This window comes from Cydia splendana, chromosome 26 (genome assembly GCF_910591565.1).
Source record: "Cydia splendana chromosome 26, ilCydSple1.2, whole genome shotgun sequence".
Classification (NCBI taxonomy): Eukaryota; Metazoa; Arthropoda; class Insecta; order Lepidoptera; family Tortricidae; genus Cydia; species Cydia splendana.
In genome coordinates this window covers 10,502,157-10,528,799 of record NC_085985.1, presented here as the reverse complement: position 1 = coordinate 10,528,799, position 26,643 = coordinate 10,502,157, and the positions used below count along the sequence as shown (strand labels likewise).

Below are 26,643 nucleotides of genomic sequence, written 5' to 3'. Positions count from 1 at the left end.
TAGGCTCATATTAATTGTTATATTGTTTTATTGTCTAGTGGACATAATATTGTCTATCATTCGGACAATATTTCATTGAACTTGCCGAGTTTGTTAGTATGAATGTACTCGTAGCTATCTATGTACCTATGTTTTATGTAACCTGAGAGATTTAACTAGTCTTCAAGTGTGGTTTCATTTAGATAGATTAACCACATTGTAGGACAAAAGTTAGATAATATCGATACCATTGATAAAATATGCTGCTGTCGATCGTCCTATAAGTTGTCAAACACAGTCCTTAATAATCCGCTATCGTCCTAAGGCCCAAGGTCCTACCTATAGCATTTATTCAGTTCGATGAAATTTAAATCATAATAATATTCAATTGGAACAGTCGTTCAATTTTCAATTTTTTGGTAATAATGGATATTCTTGTATAAAGATGTATGTGAAAGCTTTTTAGTACTAGTATTTTTATTCAATAGCCTTACCACGACTTTGACACTGACATATTCGCTAACGTCTGCGTAATTTACTTTCTATACATCATCGAGTATCTTCTTTTAAAACGATTATGAAACAATTAAGTAAACGAATTAATTTAAACCGATTTGGTCATTAAATATTAATTACTTCTTCGTCCAGATACGTTTCAAACTTTCTACGATTTTTTTTTATATCAACGAGTTATTGTAGCCGAGCTCATGCAATGACAGAAATAATTAAATTACAGACACACAACCACTTCCACTGATCAGGGACGAATAATAACAGACATAACATAACCCTGCGCCCGGTCAAGCTGCATCTCCGATGATAATCGGGATAGCGAGGCGATGGGCAGTCGCTGATACACCTGTCTTGTTCTCCTAATCAACAAAAAATGCGAATCAGAGAGGTACAGAGTGTATTATGCACAGGCTAGTATGTTGTCGCAGGACTATAAGAGATTCCACTGCGAGTAAAATAACGATAGTTGCTGAAAAAACCTGAGCTGAGGTTTCTAAGTTAAAGGGCAAACATTTTAGTAACAAAGGACCCATAAAACTATTTAATAATTTGGTATTATAGACCTTTACGCCCATGAATAAAGATAACTGCGGAAAAAACTCTTAGCGTAAATGCTTTCAAATTTAAGGTCAAACATTAGGTACATTATAGTAATAAAGATCCCAGGAAACTTTTTATTTGATTTTATACACCGCTACGTCCATGCTATTTGTTTTGAATTTAGAGTTTAGAAACTAATTTGTGGTAGTAAAAGACACAAATATTAGAAAAGTCCTGTACAACCTAGTTCGCTTCATATACTTATGGTAAAATCATTATTAGGGCGGGTTGTAAAGGGAAAGTAAAATAATATCAATACTAAAATATGTCCTTTATGACCATCTTGACCTTACGATATGAAAAATCATCAAAACAAATGAAGGGCTTAAAGGACGACAAAAGACATGTGAGTCATTTACAACAATATTTATATTTAGCGGTAACCTTTACGATAACATCTTTGAACAGGTAATTCTGGTCATTTACGGTCTCTGAGCTAAGGTGTTTTTACAAAATCATAGTAAAAAATTGGGTCGTAAAGGCAACTTTTTAAGAGATATCGCAATTTTAACTATGTAGAACGAAAGCGCTTGGAATTCGGAATAAAACTGTATATATAACACATTTTCGCCAAAATGTCCTTTACGCCAATTGAACCCAAAGGTATCGATATTATGAATGTCACAAGTTTTCCTAAAATTGACATTATTTTTATATACCTATATACAGAATATTCTAATAAATGTATTGACAGTGCGCTGTTATTATGTCAATTTAATTTAATTTATCTCTAAGTGACTTTCTATGGTTCATTTTATATATTGTTCGAATAGCCCTCTTCTGCAGAACAAAAATGGTAAAATGGTATTTAGAGTTAGACGAAGAAAAGTCTGCAGCGGATTTGATAGCCCACGCAGTGCAAGTGTTATTTTAAACGTCAAACTTCTATGAAATTATGACGTATAAATAACACTTGCACTGCGTGGGCTATCAAAATCGCTGCAGACTTTTCTTAGTTTAACTCTAGTAACTAATGTAACTATTCGGTCGTGTCAATGTTACAATAGTATCTGAACGGTTGCTCCTTCTGTCTTATGACATAATGCTATGGCAGTTATGAAAATATACTGATCGAGTTGTTTTCACATCGGTTAGCTAACGAGTTTTGCTCCCTGCAAAAGCTGCAGAACTCAGTCTATTCGAAAGAGCAGAAATATGGGGGCCCCACTGGAGTTTAGAATCTAGAGTTATACCATGAAAAACTGTAGGTACTATCAACCAATCGTAATATGGAGCGCTTCAAAAATTGGCAAGCGTCCGACCTCCAACGCGTCCCGCTCGGGACTGAGCGGCGGGCTGGCAGCGGGGGCGCGAGTAAATGGTGCCGAGAATTCGTAAATTTTGAGTTTAAAGTTATATGTGTTACGAAATTAACAATATTAAACCCGACGGACATTACATCATTACAGACGTTTATTTTGATGTGATTTTCAATACATCAAGTAGTATAATATTGAAATGAAATGAGTTTTAAGGTAGAAAATAAGGGTATGTTTGGATTTTTTTTCTATCGAGCGAAGTTTGTCCAATTATGTAACGAGTACCCGACGTAAGTACTTACATAAAGGTCTCAAAAGCAACATATATTTTTTTCACGTGTTTAATCTTTGCCGTTTCTTAATAAAATGGCACTAAAAATTACGTTTCTAAGAGCTTACCTCGCCTTAAGTAAAATGAGCCAGCTTAATGATTTAAGGTAGTTTCCTTCCAGGGCCCGACTTATCTTTCCACACTGTATATTCTTGCTCAAATACTAAACGTTTTGTGTTTTTAATAAAAAATACTAAAAATGTAATACTTGACCTTTTTAAGAACCAAATCTTGACATCCGCATCCGCATCCGCATCCGCGGAAGTGAGGCTTTAAATATCCGCATCCGAATCCGCGGATGTCAAAAAATCTGCCAGCGCAACATCCCTGGTATAAAACAAACCTGCTCAGTGATATTCAGCATGACTTTAAACTGCGGCGTGTCTCCTAAACAGTAGTAATTTCTCCTCGTGAACCAGTTGAAGGGGCCGGATCTCATGATGAGGTCCTCCTGGTAGAAGGAGCGGAGGTAGTGGTCGGCCGGCTGGTGGTGGAAGCCGTTGAAACGCCATTGGAAGGTGCCGATGTTTGGCATGTCCTCGAAGTAGGCGGTGCGGTACCTGGTACAATCATTAAAAGATAAAGATAAGATAAAAAATTGTTTATTCAAGTACAAATATTACAATGCGCTTATGAACGTCAAATAAAGCGAATTTATATTCATCTTTTTGCATTTCTTCAGGAACGATAGCTGTAGGTATCGTTACAACCGAGGTTTTTTTCTCAATTCGAATTCACAATTTGTACTATAACTTTTGACCACCACAGACATATGAAAGATCCTTATCTTTCATATGACTCAGCCCTGAGCCCTTGCTGATCTAGACGGCGTGCGAACTCGCATGCGATTTTAGTTACATTGCGGACTGTGGTTACGTCCAATTCAATCGACCGATAAAAAACCGCAATGTAATGAAACCCGCATGCGAGTTCTCGCACCGTCTCATTACATAAAATATACATAAAATGAAAATAAATGAAATTAAAGCTGAGTTGACGACCGGTCTGGCCTAGTGGGTAGTGACCCTGCCTGGGAAGCCAATGGTCCTGGGTTCGAATGCCAGTAAGGGCATTTATTTGTGTGATGACACAGATATTTGTTCCTGAGTCATGGTTGTTTTCCATGTATTTAAGTATTTATATATTATATATAACAGGATGATTCATGAGACGTGAGCAGGACTAATCCTGCACACTCAGTAACTGATAATTGATCGATCACCGTCGTATTCTTAGGTGATGACCGGTTTCCTTACTCCACGCGTCAAAACTGCTCCTGAGTTATTAAATAATATAAAATATAAAGAATGGCGCAAAAGGCGCTAGAAACCGCTATTCGTGAGCTACAACATACTGTGACCGCAATGACGAACAAATTAAGCGTACTCGAACAGAAAATAACAGAGCAAAATGAAATAATAAATAACCAAAGTGAAGTGCTAAAGCAACTAAAACCGAACTCGGAGGGTACCTCAGCTACAACAACAACCCGTAAGTCTATCGCCAGCCATACATCTCCAGCCCCGCCAGCGCTTACAGCGCTGCAGCAGCGCCCAGTCTGACAAGCGCGTCTAAAAGCCGCCGCGACCGCTGCACCAAGCGCCGGTAAAAAATCAAGCGCTATCGTTGCTGACGGACCACGAACACCTGATATTGCGATAACACCCGAGGTAAGCGCACAAGAGACGAATACGTCTACAGAGGAGCCGTCATCGCAAACGCTTCCAACATCGAATTTAAACTTAGACAGCTGCAATCTAAATAAAAACACGACGAATGATGTGTCGACACATCCCTCTGACTCTAAAGACGAATATCTCACCGTGTCCTATAAAAAGGGCCGCATGCAAGCAAGACCGAGACGGATCGCTGTCACGGGCACCGGCCCAGTGGACGGCGACGTACAGACGACAGAGCGCGTAAAAAAAATCCATGCCTGTTTTTTCAAGACCGACATGAAAGCCCACCCTGTGAGCCTTGTTCTGGGGATTATTATGCTGCTTTCAAATATAAAGACGATGTTCTTCTTGACAGGTTTATAATTAATATTCGTTTTACAAAGCAAGGTTCTCATTTTAGCCGCCATACTTCACAAGTTGACAGGCAAAAAGCCAAGAGTCACAGATAACATATATCAGCCCTACGCACTGTCATTAGAACTAATATTACAATCATCGTACGTTGGTACACTGTATTAGCCATATTGTTTTATTAAGCCGTTACGTTGTTAAGCTTGGAATAATACTATATAATATAAACTAGTACAGAATATAAAATGCTAATATTCGGCCAATCCTGGAGTACAACGCGTCTCTGCGTTTTAAAGAGTTAAACATAAGTAATCCACATTATACATACTTAATGCACAACAGAACAATAGAATCAATATTACTCAACTTATGAACTATATCACTACAGGCATTCCTCAAATGCCTGCAACGACTCACTCTTATAAACTACATCAATACATGCCTTCACATGTTATTGACTCACTGTTTCTTACAAACTACATCAATGCATGCTTTTACATGTCATTGACTCACTGTTACATCAATACATACATTCACATGTTATTGACTCACTGTTACTTATAAACGACATCAATACATGGATTCAGATGCACATGCCATTGACTCACTGTTACTCATTTATTACATCGATACATAGGTTCACATGTTAATGACTCACTGATACTTAATACATGGATTCACATGTCATTGACTCACTTTAAATCACTTAATGCATCATTACATGGACTCACTGTTACTCACTGAATACATCAATACATGGGTTCACATGTCATTGACTCACTGATACTTAATAAATGGACTCACATGTCATTGACTCACTTTAAATCAATACATCATTACAAGGACTCACTGTTACTCATATAATACATCAATACATGGGTTCACTAGTCATTGACTTACTGATACTTAATACATCATTATATGGATTCACATGTCATTCACTGTTAATCACTTAATGCATCATTACATAGACTCACTGTTACTCATTTAATACAAAATACATGGATTCACATTTATCATTGACTCACTGTTATTTGTTACATCAATACATGGACTAACATGTCATTGTCTCACTGATACTCACTTAATAGATCAATACATGGACTTACATGTCATTGACTCAGTTACTCATTTACTATATCAATACATGGACTCATGTCAGTTACTCACTGTTACTCATTTTATACAAAAATACATGGATTCACATATATCATTAACTCACTGTCACTCGTTACATCAATACATGGACTAATATGTTATTGGTTTCACTGTTACTCATTTACTATATCAATAGGTGCATAATACATGCCATTGCCTCACTGTTACTCATTGAATACAAAAATAAATGGATTTACATATCATTGATTCACTATTATTCATTTACTACATCATTGCAGCTCTCCACCTGCAATGCCTCACTGTTAATGTATGTACCATATATAGCTCACTCAAATTTAATAATTGCATGTCTTTTATACTGAATCACTCTTTATTGTTTGACATATTACCAAATTGCTATATTATTCTTTATAAATTCGCTCTTATAACTCCTGTGTTACAAATTATTATACAATACCTTTTTCTCTTTAACATCACAAAATGTATTATTCTTTATAAATTCGCTCTTATAACTCCTGTGTTACAAATTATTATATAATACCTTTTTCTCTTTAACGTCACAAAATGTATTATTCTTTATAAATTCGCTCTTATAACTCCTGTGTTACAAATTATTATACAATACGTTTTCTCATTAAGGTCACAAAATGTATTATTCTTTAAAAAAATCGCTCTTATAATAATTTCTCTTGTGTTACAAATTATTATACAATACGTTTTCTCATTAAGGTAACAAAATGTATTATTCTTTAAAAATTCGCTCTTATAATAATTACTCTTGTGTTACAAATTATTATACAATAAGTACTTCTCTTTAAGGTCACAAAATTCTCTAACTCACTTTTTTTTTTTAAATGATCATGGATAAGTACCTATATATAAAATAAATAAATATTAGGGAACATCTTCACTGGTCAGGTACTTAACTATCTCTTAATAATATAAGTTTCTCTGTTTCACTTCATAACCAGTTGTATTGAATTGAATATATCTTTCACAATTTCATTATATTCATATTACTGTTACTCTTGTAGTGATCTCATCACAATTTCAACACAAAGATAAATAGGTAATATTTTAAACAGTCACATGCATAATTTAAGTTTTTAAGTCTCTTGACTCTCTTGTATTCCAAATTCCAAGTTATTATCACAAATATTAGTTTGCTAAGCATTTCAATTTTGCAACAGCTATGAATACTACTTTATTTTAAATTATGATTAATAAACCTCAAATTGATCATGATCACACCTTTTCACTAGGCTTGTGCCTGCTCATTCACTACAGAGAGTGCTCTGCTCTCGGTCAAAAGAACTATTTCAGTCTTTTAGTTCCTATAGTTAATGACTGACTCAAGCTTACTTTTCACATATATCATCATTATCTTTTATTTAATAACATCTTTAACATTATTAACATATATCAATTGTTGTGATAGTAAACATATTTACCCTCTGCTTTCACTCTGAATCACTATGTATGTATACTAGTATACTTATCTCCCACAAAAAATTTCTTTTAAACCTTAACACCTTGTTTATTAGTTTAGTACCCTCTCTATTAAGTTCTACATCAACTTGTACCGGACATAAAATTATATAATTGGGCAACTCTAGGTATGAAATCATATTTACTAACTGTGCTGCAAATGGCAATTCAACCATTTATTACTTTAAGGGTCATCATCCTAAAGGACACATACACATAGAGTACACAACAGTCAGTGTTTTAATAATTTGTAGAGTATAATTTATTTTCATAAGGCGCTAACTGACTGCCACTAAAGTGCCTGCAATAGCTTGTGAGCCCAATGAATAGGCTACATTCCTACTAGTCAAATCAGTTTCTTTTTTTAGAACTGTCAAAACGATTTTTTAATATGGAATTTATATGAAAACAAATATAGTGACGTCACGGTAAACTCACCTACTTTTTATATTTCAATCCGATTTATGAAATACAAATTGTGTTTAAAAATAGCTGTTATCTATGTTTTTCTAATAATTATCTGGTGCCTTATTTCATGCACGGTTTGAAATAATTTATTTTAAGTACAGGAAACATCCCTATTGTACATAATCCATCAGGGGTAACCGTGTACAACACTGCAGTCTATACATAAACATTACAGGACTTGAACAGGAAAACATTTTTACTAATTTCATACAAACATAAGTCATCAATAATTTTAACGATATTCTATAACATACTACAGTAATAAATAAAACTTAAATTATCATTCTGACATTGTCTACTTCTATGGTCACTACTTTCCTACCTACATGATTAACTAACAAATTGCATACACCCCACAATAAAGTTATTAAGGTGACATGGACTGACCGGGTCCATGAGTAAATTTCAAACATCAGTTCTCTCTCTCTTTCTCTCAGGATGTTTGGTAGCTCAGGCTTTCAAAATCAACTTATGCCTGGTATTGTACCCTGCTAATATAAATTTACTTGAAATTATTACCTATTTTTTTTATATATGTTACCTGAACCAGCCTTTTTACTGAATATCTTTTTTTCGCTAGGTGGCTCTGCTACCGCCATCATCCAAAATTACGTCTCGCATTTTTACTTTGATATAAAAAAAACTACAATGTTTCGATCAAGAAATATCAACGTCAGTGAATTATTATCAAACAAACTTTATGCACAAGTGTTATTATAGTGAATCCCGTGATATTTGTGGTATAAACTTGCCGAAACTTGTGATTTCTGAACCAAAGCAGGGGTGCGAAACTCCTGACTTCGGTCAAACTCGGCTCCGCTCGGCTCAGCATTGCTCCGAGCAATTATTAGGGTTGGCACCACTTGACTTCCTTTTGCGTGCACGACCACCATACGTGCCATATATTAGAAAGGGACGGCATGATTCGACCCTGAAACGCTGTCAAACTTCGGTTTTGTAAGAAGTTTCCTTTCTGTATGATACTACTATTAACTATTCTGTGACCAAAGTGTTTTGACATTTAAGTGCTTACTTTTCACCCCCTTATAAAATTCCATTCATGCACAGACTACCCTATTTCCAACTCCTGTAACTGTGATTCAATACAGAATACTGATGTAATAAAATATCTTGGTCTATTAGTAGATGAAAAACTGAATTTCAAAAACCACATTCACAAACTCTCTGCTAGAATAAGAAAATCCATATTTATTTTTAAAAAGCTTCGTAACACTGCCGATGATTCTGTGCTTAAATTAGTTTACACCGCACTCTGTCGGTCTGTGATTAGCTACTGCATCACAGTTCACAGTTTGGGGAAGTGCGGCAAAAGACCTCTATGCTGGAAATTGAAAGGGCTCAATGCTCTGTTTTAAAAGTGATGCTTAAAAAACCCTTTTGATTTCCAACCATAGATCTCTAAGCCGAAGCCAAGGTCTTAACTGTATGTCAGCAATTTTTAATGAAAATCTCTTTACACACACACAAATTCTCAAAATTGTTGCCTTGCTATAGTTCTTTAATTAATAAACGCATCTTTAACTTACCAATTCCAGAAGTCCGTTCCGCCTTTGGGAAACTTTTTGGGGAAAGAGTCAGAGTGACTACTTACAACGCTTTGCTTAAACACTGCAACTTGTCTATATTATGGTGCATACTGATATTTGATATAGTACTGCCTTGCCTTGCGCTTGACTTTTCCTTACTTTTTCTGTCACACTTTCTACTACAACCATGGAATCTTCCCATTTTTCACTTTTACTGTTTAAACTGACAATATGAAAACAAATCCACATACACATAACATGATAGTTACAACCAGTAATTCAGAGTGAAATTCAAAAGTAACAATTATGTACCAGAATTTCCTTAAAACTGATTTCCATTCACAATCAATACGCTCACGAGAAGCCAAACACATACTATTAATCGCTCGGTACTATTACAGCTATTGGAGTTACTGTAAGCATTTCAATAACAAAAAAAAAAGAAATTACGCACACGAACAAAAGATAAACACATGAAACATGCTCTTGTTAGTACATTCACGACACAAAACACGCTATGTTATCTTATTCTTTTATTATGTGGACGTCAGTAAGTAATGTAAAGTTTGTTCAAATAGGTTAGTTTTCCTTAAACGGATATCACTTTCTCCAACTCCCAGATTTGTTAGTGAATAATCACTTCTCTGACTGCCAAAACACGGTGAAAACAGATGAAAATAATTGGAATTATCAGACCTCTGGCTCCCAATTTATAGAAATAGCGTCTTTTCCAACTAGCGGGCGTCGGTTTCAAAGCAAGCTGCTCCAACATATCCCGGCTTCTGAATTGAAAGCCCACCCTGTGAGCCTTGTTCTGGGGATTATTATGCTGCTTTCAAATATAAAGACGATGTTCTTCTTGACAGGTTTATAATTAATATTCGTTTTACAAAGCAAGGTTCTCATTTTAGCCGCCATACTTCACAAGTTGACAGGCAAAAAGCCAAGAGTCACAGATAACATATATCAGCCCTACGCACTGTCATTAGAACTAATATTACAATCATCGTACGTTGGTACACTGTATTAGCCATATTGTTTTATTAAGCCGTTACGTTGTTAAGCTTGGAATAATACTATATAATATAAACTAGTACAGAATATAAAATGCTAATAGACACAACCCCAGATATGATTCAGTCATACATCACAAAGAAAACCGGCTACACTAACTGCACAGTTGTCAAACTACGCCTGAAACATGATCACTACGCGTCTTTCGCGATAACCGTGCCTTGCAGTAAATTTAACGAAATGATGTCTCCCGATATGTGGCCAGCTGGGACGGAGGTCAGCGAGTGGTTTCGAGCCAGTGGCGGGCGCGCCGGGCGCGCTCCCCCCCGCCGCCGCCGCCGCCGCGACTCACGCTACACAGCTGATAACGAGATCCCACAGTGCGCCGGCGCAGAAACCAAATAATCAACACTGTGACACACGGACACCGGATACGCAATTTCTAAAAGTCTGTCACCAAAATATAAGGGGGTTAAATAGTAAAACGAAGCATTTAGAAATGCTATTAAGTGACGACCTAACGTGTGACGTTTTAATCATAACGGAACACTTCTTACGTGAAAACGAAATTCAATCTGTGACTTTGACTAATTATGATTTATTGTCTTACTATTGTAGACCGAACATAGAACGCGGCGGAAGTTGCATTTATGTAAAATCACATATAAAAGCCATAAACCGACCTGACTACTGTGAGTTGTCTCGCGAGCAGCTGTTTGATGTATGTGCAATATATCTAATAGACGAAAATATTTTAATAATTGGAATTTATCACTCCAACCTAACCAGTCACTCCGAGTATCTCAAGTTATTCGACAACCTACTGACCAAAATAAATGATGACAAACTGACAGCAATTATAATGGGCGACATAAACATAGACCTAAATAGTAATACGACCACTAAGAGACAGTTGCTGGATATGTTGGCAGCGCATCGTTTTGGTCAGTACGTTGACGAAGTAACCAGAAGGGACGGTGACAGCGCAACGCTACTAGACCACGCATATGCAAACATCCCAGACGACCGTGTGTCCGCGGAATGCATTGTCACTAACATAAGCGATCATGAAGCGCAGCGACTCACCGTGCCCCGCACCCCGCGCCACCCGAAGCCGCAGGTGATAAAAAAACGAGTCTTTAGCGAAAAAAAACATTGCGTCTTTTGTTACCGCGCTCGAGTCGATAGATTGGCAAGCAATTATTGCAAATCATAGCGATGAATGTAACCATTTCGCAACTAAAATTATGAACATTCTCTCAAGCCAACTCGATATACACCTTCCGTTGCAAAAAATAACAATACGTCACAAAAACAATCCTTGGATAGATAGTGAATTGATTGATTTAAAACTGTTAGCCTTTGATTTTATTAATCTGTCAAACAAATACCCCGCCAATACTTCCTTACACGACGCCTCAAACAAAATCCTAATATCATATAATAATAAATTAAAAAGTAAACGTAAAGAATACATTAATTCATTGATTAGCAGTAATCCCAATAAGGCCAAAGCAATGTGGAACGCCATTAATACCGAACTGGCTCGGAAGCCCCGTGAGCGCGTCGACTACACCGAGCTGCTGGTGGACAGCGCAAGCCGTCCGTTCGCGACCAAGCAACTGGCGGTAGATGCGCTAAACCACGAATTCGTAACGGCAGCTGCTGCGTGCGGCGCGCCTTCTGCCGATCGCGACCAGTGTATTGCCTCTTTAGCAGACGAGCACACCACCAGCGATTGCTCTATTAGACTCATGCCGTTTACACCGGACGAAATTGCAAACATTTTTAAAACATCTATTGTACCCAAAAATAGTACCGACGTTTATGGCCTCTCCGCTAAACTGCTAAAACGAGCCAGCCCAGCCATCAGCTACGTCCTAGCTAACCTATTTAATAATTGCATGCGGTTAGGAGTGTATCCAGAGTGCCTCAAAAAGGTCAAAATATGTCCACTTTATAAAGGGAAAGGAAAAAAATCCGCTATAAAATCATATCGTCCCATATCCTTGGTCCCAGGCCCTAGTAAATGTTTTGAAGCAGGGTTAAATAACAGATTACTCAGTTTCTGGGCACCAAGAAACACCCTATCAGACAGCCAATATGCCTACCGACACGGCCGGTGCACTACAGATCTGGTACGAGAAGTGGTGCGCTGTGTGCTGCGCGCTCGCGAGGCGGAACGATACGTAGCTGTCATCTGCTGCGACTTATCGCGTGCCTTCGACACAGCAGACCACGCGCTAGTTGCAGATAAATTGGCTCACTACGGTATCCGAGGCGCGGCCTCCAAACTAATACTGTCATTTATGACCGGCAGGGCCCAGGTTGTCATCGGGGATGGAGGTAAGGTTGTGTCCTCCGAACTACGAAACCTGATGGGAGTGCCTCAAGGATCGTGCCTCTCCAACACACTTTTTAGCATTTTGCTGAACGACCTGCCAAAGGCAATAAAAGGTGCAGACATACTGATGTACGCCGATGACGTCACGGCAGTCGTCAGTGCGACCGCTGAACGGGGGTTGGAAGAGGCACTTAACCTTGTTATGGAACAACTGCACCAGTGGTTCCGGTCAAACGGTCTCGCTTTAAATAAAGAGAAAACGAGCTACATGACATTTAAATTAAATGGTCATAGAAGCCCAACCATGAGGGTTAGTGCAGGTGGTGCCCCTTTACAGCACGTGACCTGCACACGTCTGCTCGGGTTCCAGCTCGACAACGTGCTCTCATGGGAAGCGCACATTAATGAACTGTGTGGAAGGCTAGGGCGCGCGTGCTTTGCATTGCGACGGTTGGCGAGCACAGCCGGAAAGGGCGCAGTGCGAGAGTGCTATTTTGCGACGGTGCACTCGCTCTTGACGTACGGCGTTGAGCTATGGGGACGTGCTTCCGACTGGGGACGTGTGTTCTCTATGCAGAAGCGCGCCGTACGCGCGATGGCCGGCAAGGCTGCTGATGCACCGGCACGAGACATCTTCCGCGATCTCAAGATTCTGCCCCTACCGTGCCTATTTATTAACCAAGTTGCAATATTCATGCGCGAAAACCTAGATATGTTTAAGTGCAGAGGCATTAACACCAATTACAGCCTCCGAAGTAATAGGCACCATAATAGGCTAGTCACCGAAGCACACAGGCTTGCGAAGTCAGAGCGGTCCGTCTACATTTTAGGCCCCTCCATTTACAACCGCCTGCCTGATACTGTAAGGAATGCAACTTCCATCGCGACGTTCAAACTAAAACTAAAAAAGTGGCTGTCGGAAAAAATATTTTATACCTATCAAGATTTTTTTGATTTACCAATAATTCTTTAATAAAAAACATAACGCAAGAACATGTACCTACTTATGTTTATGAAATAATATGTAAATGTAATTAATTTATAAAATATATTGTATAAATATAATTTAATATTGTGATATTAATGTATGATAAAATGTATTGACTTGTAACTCTGTTAGTAATAATAAATTTCATTTCATTTCATTTCATTTCATTTCATTTCATTTCATTTCATTTCATTTCATTTCATTTCATTTCAATTTCATTTCATTTCATTTCATTTTTATTTAGGAGAAACAACCACACTTTTTCCTATTTTTTAACTTTTTGGTGAGAGCAAATTTTATTCTCAACAATCATGGTCACCCTACAGGACCTAAGTAATTAATAAACATAAAACCTCTTTAACCGCAATGGCATTTTGATTACGAAGAAAATAAACTGTCAAACTTGAGTGAGATACGAGCAAAGAATATAATACTCACTAGGAGAAGAACGATAACTCCATACAAAAAAATGTCCCTTTCAAAAGTTCGTTTATACTACTAGCGCTCTGGTAGGATACCATTGTAATTAGAATTGACAACTCGTTTAGCCTAGCGGGTATTGGCAGTAATCCAGTTCAGGAAGCTAATGGTCCCGGGTTCGAATCCCGGAGAGGGAATTTCTTTTTGTATTTTTTTCTTTTTTGTTGGGGTCAGGTTTTTAAGAGCCCATCAACATGCACACTAGCGCCACTACTGAATACATTAAACTAGTTTTTATGTTACTGGATTCGTCAATCTACCCGTCCAAAGTTAAAACGGCCGTTTTTGTTTTGAGCACATAGATCGACGAGCAACTTAAATACTAGTTTGATGTATTCAAAAGGTACTTAAATACACAATACAGTCCGTAGCGGCCCCTTTTTTAAATTTAAATAATCACGATTATTTAGCAGTGGCGCTAGTGTGCACGTTGAGGGCTCTTAAATTAGCATATCACAAATAAATAAAAAAATACGTTAAAAGATAATGATTAGGTACTATATTTAGAAATTCGTCAAATATAAAAGGTAACAAAAAGTTACGTATTAAGATATAAATATTTTAATTCCTATTAGCATTACTGTATATATGTTAGGAGTAATACATATGAATACATACATTGATATGGCAAATGGTTACAAGTTGTTATTACATCTATCCGGTTATCGGACATTTTCTGCTTCACAGCTCCGCGCGGCGTTCTTGATCACCGGGAAACTAGTCTGGATATGCGGCAGATACGTGCCCTTTGAGCTTTTTCCAAGAAATCATATGACGGCCCAGGATTATAATATATTATTATCTCACGCTCAAGCCATCAATTTGATTGATTCAATTTCTTAAACAAAATAGTCACAAATTAAACAATATAATCTAACTTCCTAATTACTAACGTCGCTAATTCCTAGGGTCTAAATTTACCAGCTCAAACAATGTGAAGTTTTCTATGATCTATGATGAATTTTGATTATAATTTCGGACGCGATATAACGTCCGCGGGTTTACGGGGATAGTAAGATTAAATTATTATATTTGAATTTGGTAATTTAGTACGCTCATTTTTATTTAAATATTAATATATTTCTTACCTTGAAATTATCGCTGTTTCTGGTTTCCACACACACATTAGGGCTTTTCATAATCCGGATAAGAATTGTTGATAAAGTCGCCATTGCCGGATACAGCAAGGAAGGAAGAGAGACAACGGTTTAATTTTAACTAAGCCTGTCTGTGCGAAGACGCATTTAGATATGTTGCTCGTACATATGAATAGTTTTTATTTTAAAAATTAATAGGAACCTAAATAAATATATTTCAAGTGAATAAATCGTTTTATATGAAAACTGATATGATATTTTTGCGTTAAATTACTTTACTGACAGCATTGACATTACAGACTTTTGTAATGACCCATGGTATAATAATATACTCCGCCTGGTACTCCATTCCCGTCTTTTCTAGGTCACCTAACTGACACGCGCTTACGTCATCATGCGACAGCGCTATATGATAATATGCGATAGCGCTATATATAGCGGCCATGTTGTTGTGACGTAGCCCCGTGTCACTCTGGGAATGGAAGACCATGTTTTATTAGACTATGGTAATGACCTATGTTCTTACCGGCCAGACCCAAATCAAGGCCTATCCATGGTCTAATAAAACATGGTCTTCCATTCCCAGAGTGACACGCGATTACGTCACAATAACATTGCCACTTTATTTCAACATAACATGTTACATGGGTACATTATACCTATGGTTAATAAGTTAAAATATTTCTTTATAATTTTATAATTTTCATTTATATGTATTTTAGCTTAAATTTTACAATAACACGTCATTTTTAATTACTCGTTAGCAATATCTTCCGATTCACGAAAGAAATTTCAGACTTTCGGGTAATTCTGTTTATACTACTGGCAACACAGGATAGCGCTGGGCACATTTGACAATTCGGATCTAGATAACTTCATGCCCTGACCGTCATCCTTGTCGAACGCGTGTTAATTGTTATTTCCTTCTCGCTCAGTGTCAGCAGTCGCAGTGTTTTCCAAACTTTTCACGTCGTAAGCTTGGTAATTAATGTGTAACTGTGAATTAGTTTTTTAAACGTTTGTCTTGTATAGATAAATAAAGTTTAATTTAATACATTAGATTTGTTTTATTTTACTATGTTTCTACATGAATAACTTAAAATTAATGCCGTTAAAATAATTTTCACCGTTGGTTAAAATTCTCCCACATTTCAAAGTTTGAGAACCTGTAAACAGCATGATGACGTAGGCGCGTGTCAGTTAGGTCATACGCGAATCTCGGAATGGAGTACCAGGCGGAGTATATTATTATACCATGCTATTGACAAAGTTTTTTTTTTTAATTTTATTAAGGAGGGTAGAGGCACGTCTACCCTTCGTAGATTTTATGAACATAGACAAAGACAAACTGAAATATAATAGATAACAATTTACATATATCAAAATATAAATAATAATTTACATATGACTACTTCATAAAATACAAATCAAAATATATTTGATAAAATAATTTCATTTGTTCCTAGAAATCGTATAGACAAAGCCAGTTCTAGCAATGTTGCTGTAGTAAAATATTTTTATGTTAATTACTGGCAATCTCGTCTGGGAACGGACAACACATATACAATTTTGAAGGGTCACATCGTTTCAAGGAAGTCAATAGGCCTTGGATACGAGTTTTCAAAAGTAACCAGACCGTGATGACAGTGATGACATTCAATTTGACACAGAATATCGGTAGTTTAGTATTCTAATTTTAGGGTGACCATGCATGTCGTAAAAAAATTAATAACTTTTTTTTCAACACGACTAGAAAATTAACGTTAACCTCACTAATACTGATACGAAACAGTTGCTTATAATTAACGATATGCGCAGTGTTAGTCCTGCTCACGTCTCCTGAATCACCCTGTATATCGTTGTCTGAGTACCCACAACACAAGCCTTCTGGAGCTTACCGTGGGACTTGGTCAATCTGTGTAAGAATGTCCTGTAATATTTATTTATTTATACCTCCGAATTCTTAAAAAAAATGCGTGTGACCGTGCCTAATCGAAATCGAATATGGTTCGACATGAACTCACCCGTCCTGCTTCAGCTTGTAGAATATGAAAGGGAAGGAGTCCAGGCTGCCGGCGTTGCTCTGTCCTACTCTAACGTCAGGCAGCTCCAGCTCTGTCTTACCCAGGAGGATGGGGAAGAGGGCCCGAGGTGTGCCGTCTCCTACGATGTTGTAGCTGCAATGGAAACAGGTAGTGGAAATGCGTAGTTGTAAGCGAAAAGAATATCGACAGATATTCGATACCTATTCGATAAATCGAATATCGTTATAGACCGACCGCTTAACTGAGTCCTCGCCTGCGCGGTACGGGGGCGACGGGGCGGGACGACTAAGGGTGGCGGGGAAGGTGCGGGCGGCAGGCGTACGGCGCCCGCACTTTCCCCGCCACCCTTAAGCCCCATTTACATGGTGCGAGTTTCTCGCACATTTTGGGGCGAGAAATCGTATGACATTATCGTATGCAATAATCGTCAGGCGATTATCGTATAAAAATGTTTACATTCATGCGAGAAATAAAAACTCGCCTACGATTATGTCATGCGATACTCGAACGGAGATTATCGCCAGGCGAAATAGTTTACACGGGAAGCTGCCTTCTAGGGAGATATTTGCATACGATTTCTCGACTCGTCTAAACTGGTTCTCGTATGACATTTTTTCACGTACGTGCGAGTATCGCACGAATCGGTGCGAACCGATTTTCATACGAGTTTTACCTGTATACTTACGTGTTTAGTTACTAATCTTTTCACTATACTGTCAATATTCTTAATAAATATTTCTTGTTTCTAACATTATTTTTAAAATTAATATATTTTAAGTTGCATTTACGTATATTTTAATATTGGCTCTTGGCTGAAATAATGTGGTGTTGCTTTTAAGAAAAAATAAGTTGCCGGGAAACGACAACATATAAGTATACCTACACGGTGTTTCTGTGATATCTGATATCTGATATCTGACTATACTCTGAGGGGTGAATACATATGTAGGTCATTCAAAATCTCGAAATACGATTCTCGCATTAAAATTTTGTTTACACGGAGACATCCAATCAGCAAAGGCGAGGTGATTATCGCTCCTTCTAGTACGATATCGTATCTTTAGTTTACATGATACTATATTTTTTCTCGTGCTACGATAATCGTGCCGTCGAGGCGAGAAACTCGCACCATGTAAATGGGCCTTTAGTCGTCCCGCCCGGTCGCCCCCGTACCGCGCAGGCGAGGACTCAGTTAAGCCACACCCCGGACACTGGCGATCAAATGTATGAAACAAACGCGTTCCTACGCACACAGTCTAAGCTCGTGTAGGTGAACGCGTACCATGCTTGTGTGAGCGAGATAAGACGTGCTAAGGTTTCCGCCATTTTGTTGTCAAGTTCGATGACCTCAATGACTCAAAACTCATTGCGCGAATTATGAAGAAATAAGAATCGTATTATGCTGTAAGGTGGATATCTAAGCTCCTATTTTGAATCAGTATAAACGAAGTAACAACATTTTTGAAAGGAAATTAAGGCCACCAAAATATTAGGTACGTAAGTTGAAAACATGTTTTTTTTCATATACTTAGATATTGTGTTGTTTTCAGTGTTATCAGATAGGTTTTGTAAATATTTCTTTAATATTTGAATATTTTACGTGGCCTCCGCTCTGCGCACCGCGTCGTCGCGTCCTTGCCAGCCGGTAACTGTGAGGTAACCGAGAGCGGGTGGGCGGCACTTTCAACGGGAGGCAGGGAGTGTCCATACTGTACGTTAGTACTCTTTATTATACTGTGGTTAAGCGGTCGGTCTATAGTGTCTTGTATCGACAGAGTAACATCCCTAGTGAGTAAAACTTTCAAGCTGATAAACAAGACCAAGTGCGTATAGTTCGAAAAACTCGCGCGGCTGGAAGATGTTAAGGCCCCATCACACGAGCGCTTTTTCAACGCGCGTTATAAAAGCACTAGAATTCGTTTGCACGCTAAATTCGATTTAACGACCAAGGCTTAAAGTCGAAAATCCAACAACGCTTGATAAAAAGCGCCACCGCCGTCGTGTGAATAAATACACATGTACCTATCCATTTGTGACAGGTACTTACCCCTCCATAACAGTATATCCTAGATCCTTCAGCGTCTGCCAGCTCTTCGGCATTCTTCTGATGAAGCCATTTCTGGCCGCGGAGTCGAAGCCGATTATGACCACGTTGAGGGAATGCTCTCTGCCCGGTGGGGAGGGGAGCGGCGGGACGGGCCGGAAGCCTAATGTGTTGCCGGACCATGAAGCTTTGGTACTGAAAAAGGAACGACTACTCGAAGGAGTAGTCATTATGGAGATTAAAGTTAGATGACCTCGAGGGCTATATCAGGCGTGGCTCACTCCGCGATTTCGTCGCTTTGCTACAGGTAGCTAAAAGTACATCCGTTCCACACCAATTTTGGTGGCTACCCATAAACCGCGCGTGGCGCTGTCGCCACCTAGCGGCCATATCTGTCCTGATCGTAACAGACGCGTTTTGTTAGAGAGTGAGTCTTCTGTACCTAGTACTATTATTTATTCTGTGGCTATATTATTATTATGGAAATCTTAAAAAGTTACGCGTTTCTGAGAAAAACCAAAGTATGACTAACGAAAATGCGGACAAACAATACATTATGACTTAAAACTTTATGGGAAATGGAGTCCAGACGGGACGATCACATCGACCGATTTGATCAGAAATGAAATTGGCGTCAATCTCCAATTTCATTCATCAACAATTTTAGATTTATGATGATATTTGAGCCCTCTAAGTTAAAATGCCCCCAAACAAAAACACTAGCGTCACAAATTGGTATTCTTGGATCCGCACCTCCATTTTATCGGTAATATCTGTCATAATCGGTGGTCTAAATCGGCGAGCAGAATTGCAGTTTTCGTCCGCACGGCCTGATTTAATCGGACAATTTAATCATATTGGCGAAAAATTGACTAGTCTGGATACGCCTTAAAGTGTAAAATCCGCATTTCATAAGCCCAGTCCAGACGGGACAATTTTCGAGACGATCGAATCAGGACGTGCGGACGCAAACGCCAATTTGGCTCGCCGAATTCAACCGCCGATAATGACCGATATTACCGATAAAATGAGGTGCGGACGCAAGAATACCAATTTGTGACGCCAGTATTTCCGTTCTGGGGCATTTTTTCAATTTAGTGGGCTCTATATAATACCACCATAAATCTAAAATTGGTGATTAAATTGGAGATTGACGCCAATTTCATTTCTGATCAAATCGGACGATTTGATCATCCCATCTGGATACCGTTTTATCGTTGGACCAAACCAATTGTATGAGATTGTATGCACTCGATTTTATAAGTCTAGAAAATATACTTACTCATCTTTCCTCCTCCCAACACACGAGACTTTAACATGGTCACTCTTCTTCAACTCGTACACCCCATCTCCCCCCACTTGAGTACGGGGTCCGATGGTATATACATGGTCACTCTGGTACAGAATGTCTCTGTATTTACATGTTATGTCAGTGTACTGCTCTTTTATAGCGTCTGTTACTCGGCATTTTGAGTGCTGGAAAAAAATTGTTACGCGCTTGATAAGTCTGTTAAGGGGCCCACTGATTAGTTGATTACCAGTCCGCCGGATGATATCGGCCTGTCAGTTAGAAGCAAAATTTGACAGCTCCGAACAACTGACAGGCTGATATCGTCCGGCGAACTGGTAATCTGTAGGCCCCTTTAGGTACTGCGTAGCCGTGGGTCGCGGGTTCGAAACCCGGTAAGAGAATTAATCTGTGTGAGTGTGAGTCTATCCTGCCAGACAACGTGAATATAACAAACAACTCAATGCATCACATTACTTCGCGATTCTAGTGTCTATCCATTTTTAGGGTTCCGTACCTCAAAAGGAAGAACGGAACCCTTATAGGATGACTTTGTTGCCGTCTGTCCGTCTGTCTGTTAAGACCCTTTATCTCGGGAACGCGTGGAGGTATCGGGTTGAAATTAAAACTATATACTCAGGTCTACAGCCCCTTGAAGCTGTGAAAAATGAAACTTCTAAATTAACGTAAAAAAAAAGATATGGCCGTTTATGTTGCAAAAAACGTATATCTCGATACTCTCAGGGAATCAACATTTATAGGGTACTTCCCGTTGACCTAGAACCACAGTGTTTTCAGTTCAAAGAAGTATTGAATCCGATGTACTCGGATATGCTTGGGAAACTTAACGACAGAGGGCGTGAAAACCAATTTTATAAGTCTTTCAAATCTTGTATAATCTGTGATGCCGCATCCATCTTTTTCGTTATGCGCAATTAACAAAAGAAAATAAATAACATAATAATTTAGTTTTACTTATTGCTTGCCTGTTAAAATATTTTTGGTTCATATATCTAATAATAAAATATTCATTGAATGTTTTTTCTTTAAATTAGTCCATTTTAAAATCATAATTTGCACAAATTTTAAGATACAATTTAGATAAATATGAAAGGAACGGAACGTTATTGACAGACCCGCCATAACGTTTTTATTTCAATATTTTACTTTCTTGTTATCCTCGATGCTTGAAAGTGCTCTGAAACGATTCTCTTGTGATTTTATACGACTGCGCTTGCCCTGGACTCTGATAAATCTGTTTTTATGTGAATATACCTGGTGTGCTCAACGGACTCTGATTTGCTGCTTGGATTGGTTATTTGCGACAATGGTTCGAAACAGTGCGATGTGTTGTGTACCTAATTGCGGTAAAACGCGTAAGTATTCATATGAATATTTTTCATTTTCAAGTGTGGGGCAATAATATTTAACCCTGAAATATAAATATGGAACTATGACCCCAGTAAGGCCTACTTCATGTGCAATATAACTTGGCGTTTTCGAATATAACTTTGACAAAATTGTCATGATTTATTAGCACTGCATGGTATTTTATTGACATGTAATAATACTTAGATTATATTTCTTTAATACATATAACACTATCAGTATATACGCAGTCTGGGTATTTTTCCAAATAAGTGTTATAAGTTATATAGAGTAGAGGTATTTTCCTATTAAGGACCGGGTCCTTCGAAGGCTTTTCTTTAGCATTGTTAAAGAACAGAATATCAACACTAGGTTTTTATCATTTCTTACCTTGACTTAAGTGCAGTTTCATATGTGATATTTTTTTAACTTATTTAAGTTAATATAGGTATTCATTGAACATCTAAAGATCATTCTGATAGTGTACCTACCTACTTAAGTCTGTACTAGTGTTACTGTAATTATACATATACATTTCTTTTTTTTTTCAGGATTAGATAATGTGATTCTTCACAAATTTCCCTGCCCAATTAATGAGGCTGATCGGTTTCGTACTTGGATTTACTCTGTTGGTGGAGATGTGTTACCTTTGGATAACCAATTTATTCATAAGTACCGAAAAGTGTGTCATATTCACTTTGAGGAAAAATTTATTACTCGAAGCGGAAGACTCAGCGCTATTGCAGTTCCAACACTGCATTTAAAAGGTAAGATACACAATTTTAGCCGCATTGCACACTTGTACGATTTAATTGTTGTGACATTTAGGGTTCATATTACATTGGACATATCATAGTGTTAATATTAGCCCCCAATGACAAAAAAGGTCTGTCATAAGTTCAATGTGTATGTGTATGTAGTAGTTAGTTATCTCTGTGTATGTAGTTGTATGTCTGCCTGCGGCAATGTATGTAGCACTCGAACGGGTGAACTAATTTGAGTGCAGGTTTTTTATCAAAAGCCTTGTTTATTGGAATCTTCACTTACATTACAGATCACTTACTATTCTAAAATATGGCTTAAGTTTCATGTACTACCTATTATTTTAAGGTGTTTTAGAAAAAAAGACCCGTTGCCCTCTAACTTAACTTTTGGTCTTTCATTGTTATGACTTATGACAACACTTTTTAAGAATAAATATTTCTGTAATAAATTTGTTAAATTTTCAGGAATGGCTACGCAAACCGCATCGGTGCAAATTGCAAGCAATTTCCAACAACCATTGCAAGATGATCATGGACCCCGAGCCCCACTGATCAACATCACGAATCAGTACAATGCGGGTGGTGATGACACTTCTCGGCCCTCAACTTCAGGTCAGTTTGAATACCTATTAATTTTCTTACAATAATATGTGACGTCCCACGGATAAAGGTACCTTATGGTGGTTGGCGCTTACGCTATTAGGGTTCCGTACCCAAAGGGTAAAACGGGACCCTATTACTAAGACTTCGCTGTCCGTCCGTCCGTCCGTCCGTCCGTCCGTCCGTCCGTCTGTCACCAGGCTGTATCTCACGAACCGTGATAGCTAGACAGTTGAAATTTTCACAGATGATGTATTTCTGTTGCCGCTATAACAACAAATACTAAAAACAGAATAAAATAAAGATTTAAATGGGGCTCCCATACAACAAACGTGATTTTTGACCAAAGTTAAGCAACGTCGGGAGTGGTCAGTACTTGGATGGGTGACCGTTTTTTTTTGCTTTTTTTTTTGTTTTTTTTTTTTTGCATTATGGTACGGAACCCTTCGTGCGCGAGTCCGACTCGCACTTGCCAGGTTTTTTATTAACGCCGCCCCAATATTATTGCGGCGCTATGCGACGTAACCGCCAGCCGCCATAAGGTACCTTTTGCCGTGGAACGTCACATATATCAATTTTTAGGGTTCCGTACCTCCAAAGGAAAAATACGGAACCCTTATAGGATCACTCGTGCGTCTATCTGTCCGTCTGTCACAGCCCATTTTCTCTAAAAGTAGTGGACCAATAGGGAGTATGTACTGCAATGTTCTGCCGCCAGAGTGCAGCACTAATTTGTTTAGTAAATCATAAAGTAACTTATACATACTAGGCCTTAAACAGTTGTTTGACAAGTTTTCACTATGACATTGATGCACCAAGGCGGTTTGTTTACAGGTGGCATACCGCGAAACGCGAAAATCGTAATTTCTTTATCTGCCTCTCTATCGATCGAATAAGCAAGAGTGATAGAGAGGCAGAAACCGAACTTTCGATTGTCGTGTTTCGATTTCGATTGTAGGCCCAGTACCGTCTTTACCATAAGGGCACACGGGGCCCGTGTCCAGGTCCCCCATTCTCAGGGGGCCCCGAAAGACAGACAGTAACAGTATATTTGACTACCCCATAATAAATAGAAGGTCATAGTAGAAAAATGTTAGTTCAATTTTGCTTTCTTTACTTTCCAAAAGGGCTCCAAATTATTATGTGCCTAAGGGCCCCAGCATAGATTAAGACGGCCCTGGGTAGGCCTTGTGATTGACCTAGTGACGCATGATGTGTCATTGATAATGTCAATGAGATTTGTTTACTGTATGTGCTAGTGGTGCCACAAATGAGGACTACGTTTGTATGAAAAGGCGATTTCACACGGTTCCTCCGCTTTCGTCTTAACTTTACAAAAAAACAAATATTCTTTAGGTATTAAATTGGTTAAATATATGATTTTCAGGAATGGCTACGCAAACGGTATCGCTGAAAATTGCAAGTATTATACAAGAACCATTGCAAGATGATCATGTACCCCGAGCCCCATTGACCAACATCACAAATGCGGCTGCTCACGACGCTTCTCGGCCCTCAACTTCAGGTCAGTTTGATAATAAACCTGTAAAGTTTCTTACAAATAATATATGCATTTTATTATACTACGTCGGACCGTGGGTGTCAAACAAGCATACGGCCCGCCCGATTGTAAGCAGTCTCCGTAGCCTATGGGCGCCTGCAACTCCAGCGATGTTACATGTGCGTTGCCGACCTTAACACCATAGATAGAGTAATATGTATAAGTAAAGATTATATCAGTACTGCTAGTCGACAATAAATGTCGCGGCGAACAAATACTCTAATGCTCAACAATTTTCAGCTAATATTATGACCGCATTACTCGAAACTCTATTTTCAACTCCTTCTGCTTCTAATATTAGTTGTAAATTGTTTTAGCAGTACATTTTTTCGTCAGTAGCGACACTCGTGCCATCTGGTGTCAAATAGCGGTAGTGATAGTTCCACTACTATGACGTTACATGTCGACTGTGAAATAAAGCGCGTTTTTGTTAGAAAATTGATGTATGGAGTTACCACACTTTCTTTATTTATATTACCCTATGCTTAACCCTCAGCACTTTTTCGCTTACCATAAAGACGAAATTTGCTTGTATCTTTATACGAATAACCTGACACAGCGTCCTTATGGCAAGTGGCAATGTGGTACCTTTTGATTGAGAACGTCACACCTTATGAATAAGTGCTAAGACTGCTAAGTATTTCTTCCTATACTTCTAAGTATTTAATTATATTATAAAATTTATTTCAGATCATAAGCCACCCTACACGACTTATATTATAAAATTTATTTCAGATCATAAGCCACCCTACACGCCACAATTTTGCTCTGAAGCTAGTAGTTTGGCCAAACATATAAAAAAACTTACCGAGACGAAGGACAAATATGCCGTCAGACTAAAAAAAGCTATGTCTCTCTCAACCAACACAGCTTTTCAGAAAGCCATCGGTAAATTTACCACAATGGCTTTGCTATTTGTCATGATGCAATTTAGAGAGATAAATAAAAAGAAAATGGGAAGGAGATTCACAAAACAAGAAAAAATAATGGCATTATCTCTTTATAAGCAAGGACCTAAGGCGTATAGATGGCTGAGGCACATTTTTGTACTACCATCGCCTCTCACATTATCAAGGATGATATCCGCTGCAGCCTTAAAAGCCGGTATAAACGATAACATTTTCGAAAATCTTAAAAAAAAGGCCAGAAAAATGTCGATATCTGAAAGGCTGTGTATTTTATTATTCGACGAGATGGCAATTAAACCTCATTTTGAGTACAATTCAAAAAAAGACATGATCGTCGGATTTGTTGACAACGGAAAAAGGAGGGTCAAAAAAATCGCTGACCACGTGCTAGTATTTATGATAAGAGGCATCACAAAAAATTATAAACAGCCTATTAGTTACAGCTTTTGTTGTGGAGCCACCGAGAAACACGAATTAGCGCAGGCCATAAAGGACCACATAAGAAAATTAAAATCCAGTGGATTTCACGTGATCGCAACTGTCTGTGACCAAGGCTCATCAAATATGAGTGCCATCAATGCACTCATTGCAGAAACGAAACATGAAAATAAAAATTCGACAGGTTACGTGTTTGACGTGGATGGTGATGAAGTAATACCTCTGTATGACCCTCCTCACCTTATAAAAAATATAAGGAACAATTTAATCACAAAAGATTTGACTTGTTCCATTGATAACGAAAAAAAAACTGCCAAGTGGGAACACATCGTTAAATTATACGAGGAAAATCCAGCTTATAAAGGCATAA

At 38.1% G+C, this 26,643-nt stretch overlaps 1 protein-coding gene across 1 annotated transcript in view; it reads right to left on the bottom strand.

The window, feature by feature from the left end:
- Window positions 1–26,643, bottom strand: part of LOC134803085 (uncharacterized) — a 59,853-nt gene that overhangs the window by 29,510 nt on the left and 3,700 nt on the right. Inside the window, exons 3-6 of the mRNA XM_063775792.1 lie at window positions 20,629–20,822; window positions 19,350–19,556; window positions 17,282–17,434; window positions 3,026–3,242 (exon numbers count right to left, since the gene is read on the bottom strand). Of these exons, the coding sequence (XP_063631862.1) occupies window positions 3,026–3,242; window positions 17,282–17,434; window positions 19,350–19,556; window positions 20,629–20,822 (771 nt within the window). The remainder of the gene's footprint in view (window positions 1–3,025; window positions 3,243–17,281; window positions 17,435–19,349; window positions 19,557–20,628; window positions 20,823–26,643) is intronic.